Source organism: Filicampus tigris, chromosome 5 (genome assembly GCF_054856515.1).
Source record: "Filicampus tigris isolate MCC_2025a chromosome 5, RoL_Ftig_1.0, whole genome shotgun sequence".
In the NCBI taxonomy this organism is placed as follows: Eukaryota; Metazoa; Chordata; class Actinopteri; order Syngnathiformes; family Syngnathidae; genus Filicampus; species Filicampus tigris.
In genome coordinates this window covers 2,602,726-2,625,343 of record NC_141221.1, presented here as the reverse complement: position 1 = coordinate 2,625,343, position 22,618 = coordinate 2,602,726, and the positions used below count along the sequence as shown (strand labels likewise).

At 45.4% G+C, this 22,618-nt stretch overlaps 1 protein-coding gene across 11 annotated transcripts in view; it reads right to left on the bottom strand.

The window, feature by feature from the left end:
- Nucleotides 1-22,618, bottom strand: part of ank1a (ankyrin 1, erythrocytic a) — a 98,893-nt gene that overhangs the window by 28,904 nt on the left and 47,371 nt on the right. For 9 of the 11 annotated variants that reach the window (XM_086029756.1, XM_086029757.1, XM_086029766.1 and 6 more), the window contains 22 exons: nt 11,017-11,118; nt 9,212-9,310; nt 8,213-8,311; nt 7,564-7,662; nt 7,188-7,373; nt 7,010-7,108; nt 6,141-6,239; nt 5,960-6,058; nt 5,575-5,772; nt 5,159-5,257; nt 4,197-4,295; nt 3,965-4,063; nt 3,650-3,847; nt 3,468-3,566; nt 3,262-3,360; nt 2,628-2,825; nt 2,428-2,526; nt 1,380-1,478; nt 612-710; nt 441-533; nt 261-333; nt 117-137 (listed from right to left, as the gene is read on the bottom strand). In XM_086029756.1, the coding sequence (XP_085885882.1) occupies nt 117-137; nt 261-333; nt 441-533; nt 612-710; nt 1,380-1,478; nt 2,428-2,526; nt 2,628-2,825; nt 3,262-3,360; nt 3,468-3,566; nt 3,650-3,847; nt 3,965-4,063; nt 4,197-4,295; nt 5,159-5,257; nt 5,575-5,772; nt 5,960-6,058; nt 6,141-6,239; nt 7,010-7,108; nt 7,188-7,373; nt 7,564-7,662; nt 8,213-8,311; nt 9,212-9,310; nt 11,017-11,118 (2,455 nt within the window). Of the gene's footprint in view, nt 1-116; nt 138-260; nt 334-440; nt 534-611; nt 711-1,379; nt 1,479-2,427; nt 2,527-2,627; nt 2,826-3,261; nt 3,361-3,467; nt 3,567-3,649; nt 3,848-3,964; nt 4,064-4,196; nt 4,296-5,158; nt 5,258-5,574; nt 5,773-5,959; nt 6,059-6,140; nt 6,240-7,009; nt 7,109-7,187; nt 7,374-7,563; nt 7,663-8,212; nt 8,312-9,211; nt 9,311-11,016; nt 11,119-16,779; nt 17,059-17,128; nt 17,358-22,618 lie in introns of those variants that run through there. The other 2 variants (XM_086029764.1, XM_086029763.1) reach the window with 2 other exon arrangements.

Sequence of the window (22,618 nt, the reverse complement as noted above, 5' to 3'; positions counted from 1 at the left end):
AGATAAGAGAGCAGAAGATAACGATGGAGAAGGTGAGCTTGAAATGGAAACACATACTGTACTTCAGTTACGGCAACCTCCCAATGGCACACGTGGAGATAAAAAGACATGCATACCTAATGTTAGCTGCGCGAGTCCTAAAAAAAAAAAGGTGCAAAAAGAGTAAAAGTGAACAACGGTGGGGACATTTTAATACAGCTTGCAAATAAACCAGCTCTGTGTAATATTGCTAGCCGACTGACTGTTTTTAGGTGTCGTACCTTCATCCTCGGACACATCCAGTATCTCATCAACTGTTTCTGGGAAACTCATACGGTGTTTCTCTGTGGTAGTCTGAGGGTGCGAAAGAAGAAAAAAAAAAAAAAAAAAAAGGACGCGGGCGTTTAAATAGTTAGTTGACATGATTGTCCCTGTCGTAGCAAGATTTCAAAAATCCTCACCATGGAAACAGTCTCCTCGGTCACAAGCTTTAGCACGTCAATCACAGAGATGTAGCCCAGCCTCTTGGCAATGGCGAGTGCTGACGTCCCATTCTAACGGACAGAGACGGAGCATTGATCGCGCGAAGAAAAAAGGTTTCACCGAGGAGGACAAGGCGCCGTCGTGCTCACCGTTGTCGTCTCGTTAGGCTGGGCTCCGTGCTTGAGCAGCAGCGTTACGATGTCCGTGTGTCCTTGCTGGGCGGCCTGGTGCAGGGGAGTGTAGCCGAGCTAGGCGAGATAAGAGACAGTCGTCAGTCCCACTTTATTTCCAACGACTTCCTTCATGCCCTAACTACAGCTGAATGACACCCAGCTAACGTTATTCTCTGAAGGAGGCTTTACACCTCGACCGTTCGCTTGCAACCGTTCTTGTTAGGGCTTCTCTACGTGCCACTGCACACTCATGCACCTGAAAATGTTTATTTTACCCCGACACGGAAACCTGATTGAAATGAATTGGCTGCACATTGTGTTTATTACGCATTGCATGTAAAAATGAATGCTGACAGTATGTCCCTGGCCATGTTCCAGGCAAATGTTTTATTTTCGGGCTTCACTTTGACCTTCCCCACAGGAGGTGGCAAATCCACTGCAACGTCCATCGTTCCAATGTACATAGATGAGTACACTTTATTAATCCTGAGAGGTTAAATTAGGAGACGATGCCAGGGCCTCCCGCTGCACCTCGTTTCGACATTGTACACACAAGTACCGTGTATACAAGATGCATTTGATGAATGGCTTATCTACACATGCGTAGTTACAGTTAACGGTTAGGATTATAATAGTACTATACATTCAGTACTAGAATTGTATCAATCAGTTCAATGTACAACGGTGCCGCTATAACTCTGTTGCAGATTACCGGTGATTTCACAACCAGGAGGAGGAGCTCACCCGTGTTTTGCTGTTGACGTTGGCCTGTTGCTGCAGCAGAAACTTGACCATTTTGATGTTGCCATAGTGACATGCGACATGGAGAGGTGTGTAGCCCATCTGAGATGACACATTTAAACAGCCAGTGACTTTTCGCATTCAATCTTGATGGAAAACAGACGCTTGAAAAAAAAAAAAAAAAAAAAAAAATGACTGAACTTCGATCATAGTTAAGTTGACAATTTCATGCGAATGCATACGATCTGATTGTGTGCATTTCATTCTTCATTATACATTTTTAGCTCCTGAGACGTGAGTATCTATGGCAGTGGCGGGGAGTTGATTTTCTAAAGGGGAGCGTGTGAGACGTGGTTGTCGAGTGCCACATCAACATGCTACCGTGTTCAATTGTGTTCAATATCAATTTGATGTCGTTCTATGATGCCGCAAATGGCATTGTTTTGATAAACTGATACTTGTGGAAATATTGGATGAGTTGTTATAATCAGGAAAGAAAAGTAATGTGACTAAGTACATCAAGAGACAAACTATCTCATGGGGTTGTTGTGCAATCATGAAACAATCAGTCTTATTGAATTGTCATTTACGGCGTGTGCATATTAACATTATAACACGAGTTGATCATGTTCACAGTGTTGATCAAGTTTTTTATATTTTGAAATTTTGCTGACATTTTGATCACCAACTAACTCATATCCAAGCCATTCTGGTCGGGACATCCAAATCGTTATCAGAACAAATCCCCCTCCTTCCCCCCCCACCTTGCATGAAATAAGTGACTAACCTATGGACTAATGATTCCACTGATGTTAGATGTGTCACTTTTTGAAAATTAAATGCTAGTGTCATTAGAAAAGCCACAAAGTATGGGATTTAATTCCCAGGTCTGATATTTGTGTCCGCACATCCGTGACCTTGTGTACAATAACTATGTGGAAGCGCAACAATTCAAGACTATTGTATGTCAGGAATCTGCCAGGATATTTTTATCTAGATATGTGGATCAGGCTTCTGATTGATCCGAAAAGATCGTTTTTAGAAACCTTACCCTTGTGGCTGCATGGACCGATGCTCCTTGCTTCACTAAAATGTCAGCAATGCCAACGTGTCCCTCCTGTGCCACAAGATGAAGCGGTGTCAGTCCACTCTGTAAGGGGGGGGGGGGGGGGAAATAAATAAAATCAAATCATACATGCTTTTTAAATCATACAGGACATGCGCACAAATATGACTAAATGCTCTTCTTGCCTTGTTGCCAAGATTGACGTTGGCCTGTTTGGAGATGAGCAGGGAGACCATGTCGGGTCTTCCTTCCTGCGAGGCCAGGTGGAGAGGTGTGACTCCCTGTAGCGACTCAGCATTGGCTGAAGCTCCATACTGCAACAGGCTGTTAGCCACCTCCATCTGATTCTGCTTGGCCGCGATGTGCAAGGCGGTGTAGCCGTTCTAAATACAAATTAAAGCGGGAAGTCAACCCAAACATCTTTTTTTTCCAGAATATGTTCCATGCAGGCCCACTGGTCCAAACACGGCATTCTGATTAATATTGCGTTTGTGGAATATGAGAAATCCACCCGTTTTTAGGTAGCTCATGGGGGCGGCCATTTTGTCTGAGCCCCGAGCAACGTCCGTGTCATCTTCAGTCGACGGAAGTGACAAAATGGCCAGCCCCCTGAGATGGCTAAAAACGGGTGCATTTTGCTGCTTAATTTATATTCCACAAACGCAATATTAATCCCAATGCCGTATTTCAACAAGTGGGCCCGCGTAGAACATATTTTTAGAAAAAAATAGGTTTGGGTCGACTTCCTCTTTCATAGGCACATTTACAAATGAGCATGAATTGCATTGTACGGTATGAATGACCTGAATTATGCCTTACCCTCGCTGCAGTGTGTGGGGAACCCCCTTTGCTGACAAGCAGGTTGACAACATCCAGGTTGTTGTGATGCACAGCGACATGCAGTGGAGTCAGACCGTTCTGCAAGAATGTGTCATGGTCAACACATATACGCCTAATAAGTCTTCGCCGACCAAGACAGTTTAGTTTAGTACAATCTTCAAAACAGCTTTCTAAGCGTTTCTTGCCTTCCCAGCAGCATTAGGGTTCGCTCCTCTCTCCAGCAACAGCTCGGCCACATCTACCTTGCCGTACTTGGAAGCCACATGAAGCGGAGTGAAGCCTTTCTGCGCAGGCACCAACGGGAGTATGAACCCATTATTTGAACAGTCGGAAGACGGAATCAACCAAAGGTGGCTTTGCGTCCTACCTTAGTCATCTTTGTTTGCTGTGCGTCCATGTCCAGCAGGATACGCACAGTCTGCGCATGGCCCTCCCGGGCAGCGATATGCAGAGGCGTGTGTCCTGCTGTGGTTGTGGAGTTTGGTTTGGCTTTGTGCTCCAACAGCAGTTTCACAATCTCCTTGTGGCCCATTCGAGCCGCACAATGCAGGGGTGTTTGGTCGTCCTAGCAAAGGTGGTGAGAGATGACATGAAATGTACTCAATTACACAATTGGGTGCTTCCTTGCGACATTTAGCTTGATAATCGTCATGAATAGGCTGATGGAAGTGTAGATATCCACCTTGGCTTTGGCGTCCACTGGCGCTGCATTCTGTAGTAAAAACTCTGCCACCTCAAAGTGTCCAGCCCGGGAAGCCATATGGAGGGGGGTTTCAACTTTCTGTCCACGCACACACAAATGACAAATACACACGATCAAAATTCATCAATGCGCTGGATCGCTGTTCCAAAAAACGTCATCGCTTTAACTCAAGACGCTCTGGCCAAGCTTGTCATTTAAGAATAGAGCTCACCACATTTGAAGCGCTGGGCGAAGCGCCTTTCTGCAGAAGGATCTTGACAATGTTGAGGTGGCCCATGAAAGACGCCACATGCAGGGGCGTCAAGCCAGACTGTTTGAAAACAATGTAGGTTTAAAAGGGCTGTGCTCATTCGGTGTATAATAACAATAAATAATGATGTTGTAATGACGTAATTTTATAGTACAGGAGGTCCCCAAGTTACGACATCCGACAAATGCCGTACCTCTAACCGCGCCCCACATCATACTGTACAGTAACGTACCGGTAGTTCCCTTTTCTACCGCAAACCATGCCGAGCAGCACTGCTCCATGCATTTCCAACAAAAACTACGGTGAAAAAAGGAGGAAGACTACTCGGTCATGTTTCTAGCCGCTGTTAAACACCAAAAAGAAGAGGAAGAATGAAACAACTCAAGCCGCCCATATCCCTGCAATGACTTCATCAGCACCTGCCTCCCCGGCAATGTCACTTCAGCAGCTCACTTGAACGTGACACTCTTGGAGAAATTCACTGAAGATAACAAATCTCTGCCGGAGATTTCTGCTTATCACAACAATAACCTCCTCTGTTCACCGATGCAGATCGACGTCGCTCTAAAGGAAAAGTTACAGTATGGTACGACTGTAGTACTTGTTGACATAATTCCTCCATGGAACTAATAGGTAAGGGGTGTGTTCAGGACGGAGTGGTCTGTGTGTGGCAGGCTTCCAGATGACTGCCTGTTTTTGGCAAGTGAAAAGGAGTCAAGTATTTTGCGACAACACATCCTGCGTCTCCTTTGGCACCACACCACAGTTTTTTTTTTTTTTTTTTTATGACCTCAAATGTCAATCATAGATTGAAATTGAATGTGTTTCGACTTACAATTTAACTTACGAACAGCCTCTTGGAACCCATTGAGTTTATACATTGCGTCCCCCATGTACTTTATTTCATGAGTTAAACACCTCACCTCAGTCACAGCCTCGAGTGACGCTGCGTGTTTGAGCAGAAGATCCATCACGCGCATGTGGTTCTTTTTACAAGCAATGTGCAAAGGAGTAAAGCCGTTCTGAAAATAGCAAAATGGATCTTAAGCATATAACATGCATACATTTTCGTCCGGAAAAGTTCACTTCAAACATAACCTCACCGGTCACTGCCTTAGTTTTACGCTATAATGATCATATTCAAAGGAGACAAAGACACGATGACGATACAATGACGTACAATGCAAGTGCTCTTCTCAAAGATCCTTGACAGCACTAATGCTGTCATGGCAGTGCAGTTCTATGCAAGTGAAACTTTTTAAAACACTTGCAAGCATATATTTTACGGCTCATGTAATGGTAGTTACGTGTCTTAGTTACGTGTCTTATCGGCACTGACCAGTGCTCGAGAGTTGGGTTTGGCCCCCTTGTCAAGCAGAACTTTTGCCATTCGGTGGTGTCCACAGTGTGCGGCCACATGTAGAGGTGTCAGGTGGTCCAGCGTGATGTCATCAATGTCTGCGTTATACTGCAGAAGCTGCTTGACACAGTCTACGTGGTCCCCTTGTGCTGACATATGGATTGGGGACAGGCCATTCTGGATAAAAGAATGAATGTGGACGTTCGAGTTCCTTGCAAAACAGAAGATACATACCACACTATACTATACAAAGTGTACCGGTACGTACCATACTGTACTACTCTAGATATCATAAAACTAATATTTTTTCAAGATTAGTTTTATTTTGCTTTCAAAAAAAGGTTCTTGACCCAAAATGGCTTACCTTGGTCTTGGCCTGGATGGGGGCTCCGTTGTCAAGAAGAATTTCTATTATTCTGACGTGACCATTTCTGGCCGCACAGTGCAGAGGAGTGAGCTCATCCTGGTGTGGTGAAAGACAACATCTATTAGTGGCAGTGAAACGCATGGAGTGAAACCAACGCAGTGAGGAAAAAATGCCGCACCTTGGTCTTGGCATCTATTTGTGCGCCTCGATCCAGGAGGAGTCGGACCATGATCACATTCCCCCGTCTGGATGCGATGTGAAGAGGTGTAATGCCGTTCTGTATAAATACGTATATGCAATTAGACGCACACGTGAAACGAGTGGAAGAAATAAAGCGCATGAGCATACAGGGATCCTCCGCTCTATGGCGGTCATTATCCGCACACCGGTTACGTCGCAATTTTATTTTTTGACAGGCAAAGTCTAAATTGAGAGTTGCGTGCCTTTGATGTAGAAGTACCTTGTGGTGCTGAAACAGGCCAGGCAGCACTGTGGTCTACAATCTCCAGTAATAGTTGTTGTTCCTCCAGGGCATGGGCAATACTTGCTTGTATGGGTTGCTGATCCGTGTGTGTAAAAGTAGAAGTTGTTTGTTTTGAAAGTGTATCATTCTTGTAATCTATTTTCAATAGCCCCTGGCATTTTGCATCATACGTTAGCATTAAGCTAGCAGACGTTTTGTCGAAATTGACTTGTTGACCATTTCGATGTTTAAAATATCCAATGCCTTTTTTTCGTTTGCTTTGTGTAAGTTGACAAGGTCGGCTCGGGTCTTGAATGAAGCACACTTTGCCTCTTATTTGGAGAACTGGGAGGGAACGCGGGAGAACAAGCACTGGCGATTACAGCACTTCAAAAACAAAAACAGGTTTCAACAAGTTGAACTGTATTTTATTTAAGCGTTTTAAAATATGTTCCAAGCATGCGGGATATACACAAAATGTATACAGTATATGGTGTCTATATTGCGGATTTTCACCTATTGCGGTGAGGTCTGGTACGACTCTCCCCCTATAAATTGGGGTTCGCTGAATAGTAATTCCATACCTTTGGGGTGAAATTGACATTGGCTCCTCTGTTGAGAAGAAGTTGAGCAACGTTCAAGTTTTCATAGTGTGCAGCAATGTGGAGGGGTGTGAATCCAGTCTGCGAGGACACCAAAGTGCGACTTAATTGTCACTCGTTCCATAGAGGATCGTAACAGCAGCAGCATCGCACGCTGTACCTTGCTGAGCACGTCGGCGTTTGGGTCATTCTGCAGAAGCACTGCGGCTGTGCGTGTGTCGTCATTGCGCGCTGCAATGTGCAGCGCGGGCAGGCGGACCTTCCCCTTGGTGCCGTAGTTGATGAGCAGGGCGACAATATTTTCGTGGCCCTGCTGCAGAGCCACGGCCAGAGGAGTGAATCCGTCCTGGAGACGACAGCAGACACTCAGAAGGGCAGACATTGAGCGCACACGCGCACGACTTAGAGCAATGTCAGCGGTGAAAGCTGATGAGCACACAACACGATGGTTTGACAGCGAGTCAGGATCAGCAGGATGGTATTGAGGAGATTTGTCGGATTACTGAATCAAAAAAACGCCTCTTGCTCTTTGGTACCTCAGTTGGAATGCTCTGATTAGCCCCGTTCTCCAGAAGAAACTTCACAACCTCTAGATGGTTTTCTTGCGCAGCCATGTAGAGTGGAGTGAAACCCTTCTGTCTCAGAAATAAACACGCACACACAAATACACACGCACGCACACGCACGCACGCACGGCAGGGATGCCAAAAGCAACGACAAGATAGAAAGTTACAGATACACACACAAGGATGCACACCAATACACACAAATATACAGTAGAAGCAAAGACACGTGTGAACAACGCTATTGTCAGTACAATACAATGATGTCACAGTACACTCTCAAAAGAATTGGGTTAAAAAGAAAACAATTTGGGGTCAAAAATGGACTGAGACACAAATTGGGTCAATTTGACCCACTTTCTTGCATTGTTTTGTACCAAACTGCCCATTTTTCAGGGGGGTTGTTTTTCACAAAACTACCCATTTTGGGGTTGGTTTCTGCAAAAACAACCAAGAAAGTTGGGTCAAATTGACCCGAGTTGTGGATCGCTCCATTTTTGACCCAAAATGGTGTTATTTTTAACCCAACTGTTTTTAGAGTGTAGGCGCCGGATTGAAAAGCAGCTGGAGAGAGAGAGAGAGAGAGAGAGAGAGCGAGCGAGCACACAGCACTGGGCCTCACCTGGGACTGAGCGTTGACGTTGGCACCGTAGTTAACCAGCTCTGTGACCACCTGCTCCTGCCCCGCCAGGGCTGCAATGTGCAGGGCAGTGTTTCCTTTCTGTGTAAACACAGATACATGGCAGCAAGAGACGCAACACAGCGACGTGTTCGACATGTTTGAACAGTTTCACAGGGCATTGTGTGTGCCCACATCGTATCGTGGAGGTGTAGATAATATTCTGACATGTAATGATTCGGGGACCCGCGACCCTCGTGAGGATAAGCGGTTCGGAAAATAGATGGACGCACGAACGAGCAAGGATTGGAAATTATGCTGTTTGTGCTTTTCAATTGTCTTCTTTCTCTCAAGAACTGATTCAAGACGCTAAGTACTCGGCACCAAAAGCAATTTATATACAGTCGATTGCAACAACATGAGTTCGACGGGCCCCGACTGCGCCCGCAACTCAACTTTATTCATGGAGCACTTTAAAACAACTACGGCTGCATACAAAGAGTTGTACATAATGTAAAAGTCAGACATTTAAAAACAAAGACGGTTAAAATGATGAAATAATAACATAAAAGCAGTCAACACGATAGAACACACTAAAACGATGCCGAATCTCGTGCTGCGTCGAAGGGCAAGGAACAAAAATGTGTTTTAAGACAAGTTTTAAAGGTGGACAGAGGAAAGAGAGAAAAAAAAAAGGAAGAGATAAAGAAAAAAAGAGAAAAACAGATTGGTTGGTGAAGAGGTAACGGTAACTTGCTCGATTTACCCCAAAATAATTTTCATGAATACACCCGCACAATCAGTCCAAATGTAAGGTTCACCTTTTAATGGATTTGCCATTGTTTTTATTAGGTGGTTTCATGACCCTCTTCATGCTTCTAATGAGCTAAAATAACAGTGCAAGGATTATTATAACACTTGGCCGTGCCCTGCATATGCATGTCATCAATAGATTTGGTAAAAATGCCATTGGTGAGGACGGACTGCTGTTGGGTGCGTTACCTTTGTGGTAGTCTCCAGGACAATTCCATTGTGAAGTAATTCCAGCACCATTTTGACATGGCCTTCTTTCGAGGCCAGATGAAGCCCATTGAGCCCATTCTGAGGGAAAAATCATTTTATAGGGCAGGGTTTTACACAATGATTCCCTCATCAATACATCAAAATGCCATCAAGTAACCAGGCAGTCAAATGTAGTACACAGACCGACCATGCTCGATAAGACATTTGGTTTGGGGACACAGAAGCGGAAACACGCACAAACCAGAGCAGGCCGTTACATACATAGGGCGTCGCCGATCATTAGCGAAAACAACGTCTACAAAGATGAAAATGAGAATGAAACCATTTTCATTGAATTAATGGTCATGACAGCAGAAGGAGCGTACGGCGGCAGAGGAGGAGGACTGGAGCGAGATGGCAGGCCGTTGGTCTCGTGGCCGGGAAGAATACAAGCCGTGTGGGATAGGTCTGACCTCACACAGCCTTCATTCAGCCGCACAGGACATGTGAGGTTGGACCTTTCCCACACCACTGATATTATTCCTCTGAGTGGAGAGACCACAGCGGACCATCACTCTACTGCAAACACAGGAGAGGGGTGTGACAGGGGAGGAAAATGCAAAAAACAAACCCCACCCTCCCCAAAAAATAAATAAATAGTCGCGGATTAAATAAACATCACACTAACACCGAGGGGGAGGCTGTTGTTGGGTTGAGAGAGAAAAGAAAAGAGAGTGAAGCAGTGCGCTGGTGAGCAAGCCATTCTAAAGACACCAACATCACCACCACCACAGTTTAGATCCCCCCCCCACCCCCCGGACCAAAATATTACACTAGCGTCAGTCACACAGGCAGAATGGCAATGCATCATGTTCAAGTCCGAACCAGAAGTGTTGGTCCTATATCCAATTGGCGGCCAACGCAACCACCCGTCACCTGATTGACGAGCGTTGTTCAAATTCTTTCTTTTTCTGTCGGAGGAGAGGAGCCCCTCCTGTCCGCCCGAAGCAACCCCCGCGCGAGGCAAGCGCCGAGTGGCGATAGATCACGTTCTCATTCACGGCTAACGGGGTTGCGCCGAACACTTCTCTGTGATGTGCCAAATTCACAAGACTGTTTTATTTTCCCTTGATTTCAACACACTTTGCAAAAAAAGTAACATACTTTGAAGTGACAATTTCAAAAGAAATAGCATTGCCTAAAGACAGTTTTGCACATGAACTAGTTGTGCACTCAAGATCTCTATTCCAACGGGTGCCTTGATTCACCGCAGTGGACGAAAGATCTGCTATTGCTGTGCACGTGCATTTGTCAGGTGTGCGTTGAGGTCTACATAAAGAATGAGATGACGTTGAGGACAGACTGTGACAAAGTGTGACTGTACTCGTGTCTTTGGTCACGTTACAAGTGCTTGGGGGCAGCAGTCCAAGGCCTATTACCAGGGAGAACAAGCGTCAGATAAAAGGATGCAGGATGAAAGAGGTGGGCCAAAGAAGACACCATTTGCCCATTTATTAGCCGCCCTGGAGGCCTGAGCATGCATATACGGTACATGGCAGAGTGCAAAGGAACAAACAACTATAATAGCGCATGGATTACTGCACACATCATGCACTCCCAAGATTTAAATCCAAAATACAGAGCATCCCGAGGCGACCGAGACAACAATCCAGCAGGTCACATATTGTCGGTCATTTCTCTTCGCCTTTTGAAATTGCTATCATACGCACGGGGCCATGTTTCATTTGCATTGAAAGCTTATTAATAATCAAATCCTGAAAACGGAGCTCCTGCAACTCTCTCACCTGATTGGCTGTATTTATATCAATGCCATTCTTAATGTGTTCCAGAGCCTTGTCCAGGTTGCCAGAACGGGCCGCTCGGAGAAAACTGTTGCCAGCATCTGCCTGCAAACACGGCGGACAAAAAGGAAAGGAGGGAGGGATACGGGGTAAAGTAAAGGACACACAAAAAAAAGAGGAATACAGAGGAAATTAGAGAAAGACAGTTGGGCTAAGCATAGGGACTGTTCAAGACGACCCATTTGCTTTCCACTCATTTCACTCCTCGCTTTCAATCATTCATTTTTTTTTTTCGGTATTTAAAAAACATCTGCACTAAGAAAGAAGTGTATTGAATGCCATGATGGATGTGTGGGTGACCTAAAGCCAAGCGGGATAGTCCAATGGAAGTTTACTGGAATAGCAAACTCATTTTGTTGCTGTTGTAACCAGGCCCGTATTTTGTGATTTTTTTTTTTTTTCCTCATGGCATGTGGTGTGGGAATTTATTAGCTTTGGTTGTGTTCTCCCCATTCAAGACAACAGTTTGTCATTTGGGTATTATTGTGGTTGGGACCCCAATAAAAGTTGAAAAAAAAAAAAAAAAAAAAAATTGAATGCCGTCCCAAAGCAAGGACAACTGAAGTCCAAAGTAGTTGGAGGTACCATTCCTGTCTCATTTGTGATGCTTCCACCCGAAACTCGATTTGAGTAAAAAGGCAAGTGTGACAGTTGCATGACATATCCGTGTTTTGCACTTTGTGCGCTAGTTTCATGTCACTCCTGAGCAGGTGGCGGCGCTGCTGAAACGTGATAACGCATGCAGCAGCTCAAGGAGCAGAAGCAAGAAAGAGCAGAACCTGACTGCGGCAAACTCTGCACCCGCTCCTCTCATTTGCATAATCTTCTCTCGTGCGCACCCTACTCTTCTTCTCCATCTAAACGCGCCGGTCAGTAAAACTAGACATTCAGCAATGCATTCATTTGGACAGAACGCCACTTAATGCTACATCACACGCACACATGCACACACCGCAGAAGCTGATGTTTTGGTCTCTTTTCAACTTCATGCCACAGTGCCTTAAGCTGTGTCATTTATTGTCGCAGCTCGTCGGTCCTCTTTTGACAAGAAGCAGTGAGCTTGAGTAAAAAAAAAAAAAAAAAGTGAAAGGATCCACATGCCTGCAGCAGAGGCATAGCAACAAACGAGACAACATAGCCTCAGCATGACTCGAATGGCGAAGCACTGTGCAAAGACAGAGGTCACATAAAAAAAAAAAAAAAAAAAGGTTGGAGTGATTGCACTCGAAAAAGAACCTCGAAAAGAAAAAGCTGCTTCCAGCTAAAACACTTCCTGGATTAATTGCATGCACAATGCGCTCCTTGTCCCTGACAAAAGATATACCAGCACTTTGACTTGGTGGGTAGTTCAAAATAAAGCATTTCGAGCAACATAAATGGTGCTGCTTTGTGTGAGCACGCCGATCCTGCTGAGCCACTTGCCTGAGTCAGTCACTCGGACAAATTCTCACTCTTCCCCCAACTCGCACAACAACCACGATTAGAAAACGAGAAAATGTGAATTGGAAGTCTGTTTTATGAAAATATCCTGGTTTGTTACATGCGCATTGGTTGAGCGAGTGTCTCTCCGCGTTACTCGCACGGCTGGCGAGTTGCCTCATTGAGCGTGCCTCGCTGCCATTCATTCTTTTATCGGGTGATGATAACCGTCTGACTCGCACACGCCTTCCATCGCGATTTTGACACACCTGCATCTCGACTTGACGCCGCCCTTGAATCCCAATTATTGTTATTGCAGGCGACATGCCTCATAGCAAGTAGGTAAAGACAAGCAGGTGCAAAACGAAGCCACTGCGCATGAGGCCAAACGGAGGGGCAAGCTTTTGCATTCTGCCGGCAAGTGAGGCAAGTGACCTGCTTTGTCGATCCGTTACCTCGATGCAAAACTCGCTTCTTTCTACGCCATAAAAGGCACCGAGGACAACGGGCTGGCATTCTGTTGCATGAAATGTTTGAGAAGCGCCATGGCGACGCCCGAAACATCCTGTCATCGCCGCGGGAACAAACACAGCTGATGCAGACACACATCCACCACGGAGACGCCTTAGAGACCCCCCCCCCCCTCCCCCACACACACATGGGCTCAGGCCGCAGCTTGCCCAACAGAGCGGAATGTTAACATCGCATTTAATCACAAGCATACGCTCTCACCTAGGCCAAGCATTTTTGTGCGCGCGCGTATCTGCTTGCGTCAAGAAACGCGTGTGCGCCGAGATAAGGATGGATGAACTCCACCCATTCCTTGAGTCACAAATAAACACGCAGAGCGACACCCTCAGAGTGCTTTGGAACCGTCGCTTACGTCACGTTTTGCCGGGACGCCACGGCGTGGTTTGGATTGAATGTGTTGCTCCCCGATTATTCCCGGGGAAAAGGACGCGCTTCGCGCTCCAGGACTGAGCGAAGCTGCGCGAGCCAATTAATCATTCTATTTGTAGGACAAGAAACAAGATACAATAACCTGCTCCGCGCCTCCACCATAAACAAGCGCGGCATTGCAGTGCACGGTTGAGTGATGCCAATGAAGACGTAAGAGGAGGCAACATGAAATTCCCGAGCTCACACTGGAGGGCTCAAGTTCTTCTTACCAAAAATCGACTGCTACATGAACCCCCCCCCCCCCCCCCCACCACCACCACCTTCTTTCTGCTCTGCTGGTGCTGCAGCAGTCAGAATGACATCACCCCCTCGCTGGTGGACTGCAGCGCTTGAAAGCTCGGTGTTTGTGTGCAGGCGCGCGCGAGATCAACATTCCCTGCCTCCCTCCGAAATGGACGTCTGAAGAATCCCCGTGTTTTTGCACAGCCTTAATTGCGCTGGTGAGAGAGTAAACAGAATCACGGTCGCTTACACTAGGTAATAGCATCAAAATGCGCAGAATGCAAATAGCGTGTAATTGTAGACGTTTGGCCTCGAGCAAACAACGGAGGGTCTCCAGTGGGCTCGGGAAGCTCCATGTCATGACATCTCTCACTGGTTTGTGACGTTTATTCAGAATGTAACACATTCGGCGATATGATGAGCGGATCAAAGTGGCGCGCGAGCGGCAACAAGGAACTTCTGTCCCATCTTCTCCCTCTATGCCTGCAATGAGGATTTTCATGCAGGCACATTTGAACGCAATCTTCAGGAGGGAAAGGCCGGCTCTCAAAACAGTCAGGCGTTATTTTCAGACGAAATAATAATTATTGATCATATCTATGCGTCATTCGTGACTCATAAAACTTTAGAGTAAATCAAGGGTGAAATGACTACCCTTAATGCGCTTGTACAGCGCAGTACAAGTAAAGCAGAATGTGTTCTAATAGCTTTAACTGTCTATTAGCAGACTCATCCAGGAGACGGCTGCTTTAATCCACATCTCCTTTCTCAGTCTGAATATGTTGGCCTCGGTAAGGGAAATCAAGCTAGGGATTAAACTAGGACCTTGTTACCAGTGTAAGAGAGCTAAATCCAGTAGCTCTTCCACAGAATGCCGATGGGAGAATATCAGTGCCAAACATCCGGGATTTGGATACGGTTTCAGTGAACCTCAGCAGTTTAGCAAAAAAAAAAAAAAAAAAAAAAAGCACACTCGCGCTTTCTGTGCTTTTCCTCTCACCCTTTGGTCTCGTCGTAAGGGCACCAAGACCAAATCACACATCTTTGAAGGCTTGCTACTACCGTATGCTGATCGTGGGGGAAAAGCCCGCTCGGTGAGCCGTCAACAACTTAAAAGTGCGCAAATAACTAATTGCCCTGAAAAATAGTGTCCCGATGAACCCTAACAGAGTGCGATTGAGCTGTTTTGATGCAATTTACAGGAACGTGGAGCAGCGGATATGGAAATTCCTGCAGAGTACTTAAACAGCTATTTCATCACCCCTTTTCTGCTGACTTGCGTTTGTTCAATAAATTGATTTTCTTTCTTGGGCCTTTTCCCCTTTTGCCTCTCTGCTTTCGTCTCTTCAGGCTGATCCATCAGATTGAGCGGGCAGCGAGCCGCTTCCGGATACAGCCATTGTAGTAAGTGTTGACTCAGTCAGATGGGAGGCCCGTGAGACCGCTGCGCAACGGGCACATTTACAAGAAGTGAGCGAGCACTCCTATGAAGCTGCTACAATGTTTCACTCGACACGTCTGTCTGTGTGGAAATCGGCGCTCCATAAACGACAAAAGCGTCATCTTCATCTTTACTATTCACTCTCTCACACACACACACACACCGCGTCTCCACTTTGCCTTGCTTCTTGATCAGCTCATTATATCTCTCCCTGCTTCTTCCACTGTGCTTATAGGTGAGTTGCCATTGTCATCGTCAATCTTTGAAAAGACGATAATGAGGGTTAAAGCCATGGTGTTTGGAGCTCATGAACAGGAGCTATGGTAAACACCACGTGTGCACAGTAGCTCTAATTAGGTACACATCGTTATCTTATGATGACCAGATGACTGATCCACAGCTTAACAGCTTTGAGCTACCAAGTTAGTGTGAATAGACAAAATCTATCGCTTTGCACTTGTCAACCGCAAAACGCAGTGAAGTCAATGACAACAATATCGCACGTAAAAATGTCCGCGATAAATCGTCAAAGCTTGACGAATAAAACCGGAATGTTAGTGGATATTTGTGTTGGGACGGAGTGACAGTTTTGAAATCTTTTACATCTAATTCGACAGCGCAGTGCGTCAACGACTGCCGCTCTTCAAACGTCGAAAAGGAATCCACTCGTTGATCACTCACCCCGATGTATTAATAGAACTAAATCAGATTGCAATGGAATGAAGAAACATTTTGAACAACGCAGTCAAGTCACGCAGTGGGAATTGGCTGCAATTCATTTCCAGACCTACAAAGAACGAAACTGGAGGTGGATATCTATAACTCCTCAACTGCAATGACTTGCACGCAAACTGAAACACTTTGCTGCCCTGCCCGTGGTTGTGTGGCTCTGTTGGCTCTCCGGATGATAAAGTCCATAAAGTGTTCAGTGAAGTTACTCTGAATGGATTTAATTCGTTGACCAGCTAATCAGTTGCTGACCTCCACTTTACTTACCCGGCTAATCCTGGTTGACAAAATACAATTTAGAACATCAAATAGAGGAACAAGTCAAGTCAAAAACAAGATTAAGAAGAACACAACACACACACACACACACACACACACACACACACTCACATGTTCACTAATCTTTGATGCACACACAACAAATTTGCATAGATAATCCTGAGCAATCAAGCTCCCTCCCATGTTGCAAAAGTGGGTCTCATTTCAATAACTTCTATCACAAACTTAATTTCAAAGTGAGCACTGAACAAACAACTTGGCTCTTGCTTCTAACAACTACTATCTTGCGTCGAGCATTGACTGGTTTTTCTCACTTTTTTCGCTTTCTGAGTCTTATTTCTCTATCAATTTGTGGGGGCATTGTCAGACAAAACAAGGTCAATTTAGGACGGGAGAGCTCCGGGGATCAACACGGGAGCAGTCATTTCAGTGGTAGACAGAAACAAACATGAATGTGTATTCATAGTCATAAAGTCAATTCAAGTTGAGAGCCCAACAGTTGCTGTAAGTGGACTGCTGGCAGGTGCTTATCTGAGAAAATGTTTTGCTCACCGCAGTATTAAATGGGGGGGGGGGGGGGGGGGGAAACTCCATCGAGTCGGTGAGAGAGAGGTTACAGTGCAGAAGAAGAGAAGGAAAACATTTGCAGTACTCACTCCGAAAGTGATGGTCTTGACTGGCATGCCTGTTGGCCCTCCACTCCCTTCCTTACGTTCCGTTTCCCCCAATTTGAAAGACGTCTTTCCAATTGCCCCCTCGCAAGTGCCACCATGCAGGGCAGCACGCCGAGTCCCATCCGACGTAAACACGGGCGCACACACCCACACAGGCGCACGCACTTCAGTAAGCTGGACCCGGCGCGGTGGGTGGAGAGACGGGGGGAGGGTGGGGTAAGGGGGCCCAGGGTTTTATCTTTGCAGGAATGTTGCCTGTATCTAAAGACACACGTTTTACTCGCAACCAAAAACCAATGGGCAGCCCAAACCCTCAGCAAGAATCTTCTACCTACTGTACATCCTGGATGGTCAATATTTCTGTTTTGCCCAGAGAAATGTCCGTCCAACGTTTCACCTTTGACGCCCAACCTTGCCATCCTCCACCCTCACGCTCCGGACTCGGCTCCGCTCTCTACCTCACATACCCTTCCACCATTCAAGACGTAGTTGCACTGCCACCTCCACTTTATCCCTCCGTCCTCTTGTCCTGTCTCCTCGACATGTCACGCCCATCTCTGCATCCCCTGTATGTTTTGTGACAGCCACACAATCTTTTGTTCATGGACCATAAATAGACCAAAATAGAGTTACTGTGGAAAATGGGTGTTTTTTTTTTTCAGGGGGTGGGGGGTGCGTGGGGGGTGGAGTGCAGATCTGTTTCAGTTTGTGAGGTGACTTACAGTGACAAAGCGCTTGGCGAGGGGGTTGCTGCCACCACCCCATGACAATGGGCCAGACACTCAGCTTGGGTAGGGGGGGGGGGGTTGGTGGGTGGTGAGGGGGGCATGAAGGGGCCAGCCCCTCAAAAGGCCCTGCCTCCTTTAATAAAGCGTCCGTCATTCCTCAGTTGAAAAGGCCCTCTTTTCTGTACCTCTCCCCTCCTCTCTGCCTCTCCTGGCTAAATGCTGGGAAAAGCACATCACTGCCAAAACCACGCAGAGAGATAAATGCTGTGGGTAGAGGGACCGAGAGGGGGGGGGGTTATGTAGAAAGAAGGCTCTGTACCACTCGGTCGCACTAGACCGTAACCTGGTCAAAAACACTATATGGAACATCTCTCCTGTCCACACTAAAAGCAGTGAGGACTACACTGCAAAATAGGATGTGTCCTAAGAAGACACACTTTAACACAGTATCAATAAATACTTGACAAATGGTTCTGTCGTCCGTCCCTCTTCAAGGCTTGGAACGCTCAGAAATAAACCTCCACTCTCTCCATCTGCAATAGCGGCATACTGTACATCGGAGTAAAAGAATGATCGCTTATCACCAGTCTGTTAAGAAGCTCCATAATAGGTAAGCAAACTCTTTTGGGGAACTTGAAATGAATCGAGACACGCTCCTGTTTGGTGGCGGAGTTGATTTAGATCGGGGACGGACGTGCCCTCTGCACCCAACGTCGGGTCCGCCTTGTCGACAGGATAAAGGGCTTCAGCTGTCCACGTGTGCCGCTTGTAGTGGCTACATTGCCTTTGTCCCGAGGTGCCGGACGAGCCGAGGGAAGAATCAACATTGGCCCTTTGTGAGCTGTCTCAACTTTTCACACTCCTTTTGCTTGATGCCAACAGTATCTGTTAGAATGAGGAATAGATGCTCTCGTAGCGTCCTACAAGACTATTAGCAGATTTGATCAAGGTTCCAAATCATTCAGTAAAATATATCCGATGCAAAGAAACATTCCGTTTTCTGATTTGGCTCACTTCAATTTCATTCTCCGCCATAAAACCGCCAAGGTGTCACGCACGGAAAAGCCTTGGGGTGATATACTGTAATGCCGAATCAACACGAATCAACGCTTGTCTCCATTTGTCTTAATGGCATGCAGGTGTCAGTGAGGCAGTCTGCAGCAAATTGACTGCAGCGGCACTTTCAAATAGTAACAATAAGCCTGCCGGAAATAGCAAATGAAAGGATAAAAAAGGGTACGTATGTTAGAGCACATCATTATACGTACTAAAAGACAATGAAAATGGAAAGCCTTCCATGAATTTGCAAAGCCCTGTGGGAGACAATTCAAGGTATTAGAAATACAGTATTACACCGCATATGAATGAAAACAATAGAAAGAAAGAGATGGCATGAAATGTGTCACCACTGGTCCAGATTTCCATTCATCTTCCTAAGTGGACAGGCAGAGATGGGGTGTGAGAGAGAAGAGAAAAGGAAAGCTCTTTTGGGAAGAGAATGTGTCTTCCATCAAAAGTCTTTTGAAACTGAGCATGATCTGACAACATAAACCGAGTTTCAAACAACCGGGGATGAGTCGAGATCAGGCGGCATCTGCTCACACAGACCAAATGTTCTTATCAGTCCGGTTAATGAAGAAGCCCGAAAAGGAATAGCTTTTTGCAAGACTGCACCATAAGTCTGCAAGGGTCGTGCTGGTCATCCACTTTTGTGAATGTGAAGAATGATTCTCGTTTAGCCCTATTGAGGCAATTCAGTGTGTAGGTGATCCACGGTGCATTGTCTGATACTACGATGTTGTTTTGCACACATTTTCAATTTTTATAGTTTCACGTGAGAATGGTTAATGGCAGTGATATCAACACTGGATAATGATTTATTCATTTAAAACAGTTGGTTACGTACTGTATCAAGATCAGGGTACACGTCCAGTTTCCGTAGATTAATTTTTAGGAAGCCTCCTACATGAGTAAATAAAGCTGCAATAAAGCACTTTGAGTCTCAGGAATGTGGGTCCAGATTATAAAATAACACTCATTTATTTCGGTCTTAATTTCGGTAAAAATGTATTTAGCCTGAAACTTAAAACATGAAAAAATAGAAATAAACGCTAACAGTAGCTATTAATGAATAATCGAATTTTCATTGTATTTTTTTCCACAGTACTGACGACAATGTGAAGAAGGAGTGCCCAACCAGTCGATCGCAGTCAAAACCGCGGACGCAGTCAAATGGTAAACTGCGAACTACTCTCAAGTCGACTGCGAGGAGTGTAGGGGAAGGGGAAAAAAAGAAAGACGTTTTTGTGTGCATGTGTGTGGATATATTTTGGGTTAGTGTACGCTACAGCCTGCGCACCTGCAGTCTCGCGTCAATAAAAAGTGACCTGCTGGAACAGGAAGTTGACAGCGGTCAGCAATCGCTTGCAGCTTGCGATCAGAGCTGTTAAGATATATTTTTGCTTTATTCTCATTCAAATCTTGTTTGTTTGATTCGCAATGCAACAATGGCAGTGGCATAGAAAGTAAGTCTAGAACGATGTGATGTCTCGTGTTTTTGACAAGAAAAAGTGTTGTGAGGTAGTTACTTTACTGCAGCTTGGAAAAGGGGTGCGGGTTTGCCATGTTGGTACTGAACTTGTCGATCACGGGACGTTGGCTGCTTGAAAAGCAGATCTTGGGTCAACAAAAGGTTTGGCACCCCTGGTGTAAAGGCTAGTCTCAAACTCATAGCCCGGGGTCCATTTGCAGCCTGCAGAATGATATTTTACGGCCCCTTACCTGACAGCAACGTCTAACGTTCGCGTTATCCACACCTTTTTTTTTTTTTTTTTTTTTTTTTAATCGTTTATAGGCTACCGATGCTCAGGCTCAGCTTTTGGCAAAACATAATTCTGAAGTGACTCCAAGTGGAAGTAAAAGATATCCTGTCGCCCAGTTTCACCCACTCATGTCTTTTTCAAGAAGAAGAGAAAGGTTGGTGTTCTCATGAACAGCCAATCAAGAAAAACAGGATATGGATTTTTTTTTTTTTTTTTTTGTTAAGCACAGAGGCACGCTGGCATGTCTTGAGTGTACAGAGAAAGTTGCGTTACTCAAGAACTCAGTTCTGAAGGACCGTTAATATTCTGAACTGTTATAGTTATTACTGAGACGATTGATTAATTGTACATTTTTTGAATACTCGAACCCCTTTTTTCGTGGAATACTTGATGCGGCTCCCTATCTCCAGTGCCATTCATAATTTGAATTTGAGACCCGTCTAGCCCAAATGATGGGTCAGCATCTCGTTTCTCATCTCTCACGGAACAGGTCACATTGTTTTGTTGGATTTAACTGCAGCATTCGATACGGTGGACCACAGTATTCTTCTGGTTCATTTGCAGCACCAAGTGGGCATTAGCTGGAAGCGCTCTATAGTGGTTTAGATCCTATTTGGCTGGCAGGACTTTTTCTCTTAGGCTAGGTTCCTCTGAGTCCCGCTCTGCCCCTCTATCGTATGGTGTTCCGCAAGGTTCTATTTTGAGGCCCTTGCTGTTCTCATTGTATTTGCTGCCCCTAGGTTCCATCCTTCGAAAACACTTCTACGGCTATGCGGATGATTCTCAAATCTATCTTTCTCCTTAAGAGCACTGTCCTGCCCTGTCTAGAGGACATCAAATCCTGGACCTCAATGGATTTGTTAAATTTCAACGAAAAGAAAATACGAAGTTATGGTGTTCGGTCCCAGTGGCTCTTCTACATCCCACCCTGTTGACCTGGGCTCCCTTGGCTTCATATCTTAAGCCAACAGTCTCAAACTTGGATTTTAAATTAGACAGTGATTTTAAATTGGACCGGCAAATATGTGCTGTCGTGCGATCCAGCTTCTATCATCTTAGGCAGCTGGCAAAGGTAAAGCCCCTCCTTTCTCAACATCACTTAGAAACAGTAATCCATGCCTTTGTTACATCTCAGATGGATTACTGTAATGCACTTTATCTTGTAGTCGACAAGTCCTTTCTCAAGCATCTCCAGTTGGTCCAAAATGCTGCTGCTCCCCTCCTAACTGGAGCTCGGAAGATGGAGCACATAACACCAATTCTGGCCTCCCTTCACTGGCTCCCAGTGCATTTTAGGGTGCATTTTAAGATGCTTCTATTTGTTTACAAATCTTTAAATGGCGTATCTCTCTGAGTTCCTCCATTCCTACGCACCTACTCAGTCTCTCAGTTCTGCGGACCAGGCGCTACTTGAGGTGCCGAGGACTAAGCCTCTGTACGGATCGAGCCTTTTCTATTGCTGGTCCTTCCCTTTAGAATGACCTTCCATTAAATGTTGGACAAGCCCCCTCTCTGTCCATTTTTAAAACCCGTTTGAAGACACATTTACACTATTTGGCTTTTGATCCGATGTGAGATTGACAGTTTTCTGCTATTTTCCGGTGTCCACTGTTTATACTAATTTGTGTTTTAATTGATTGTTTTCACTTTTTATTGTTATTCTGTTATTGTGGTATAAAGCACTTTGTTACAGCTGTAGCTGTTATGAAATGGGCTGTATAAATGAAGCTGTATTGTATTGTACTGCATTCGTACGTCCTTGAAAAGACAGTTCTTAAACAAGGTCTAAATTAGGGGTGGAACGGTTTTCGAAAGCCATCCAAACCGTTTCGTTCCACAGTTTCAGTTCGGTTCATCTTTGTTCCGTTGGGTCCGTTCGTATGACTCTTTTTATTATTTTTTTTACTTATGAGCGTTCAGCAAAGAAAAGTGTGCATGGTTACGTCAGCGTGTCATGAGTCACACTAGAGTTCTAGACATGCGCAACATATCTTTTTGGTGATGCGGCAGCCAATCATATTGCAGCGGCATGTCCTGCCGTGTAGACTATGTTTTTTGCAAGTGAACTATATTCTGTAAACACATCGATGCCTGACGATCGGCGCTCCATTGGACAGAAATGATGAGGGTAGCACGCAGGGAACAGACCCAGAAATGGACAAAAAACATGTAATTCCTATGTGCTGCATTCCTTTGTGCTGTTAGTAGAGCTGCAAAATAATTGTGAACGTCAAGAGCAGCTCATTCAGCGCAGGTTTCGCGTTTCTAATT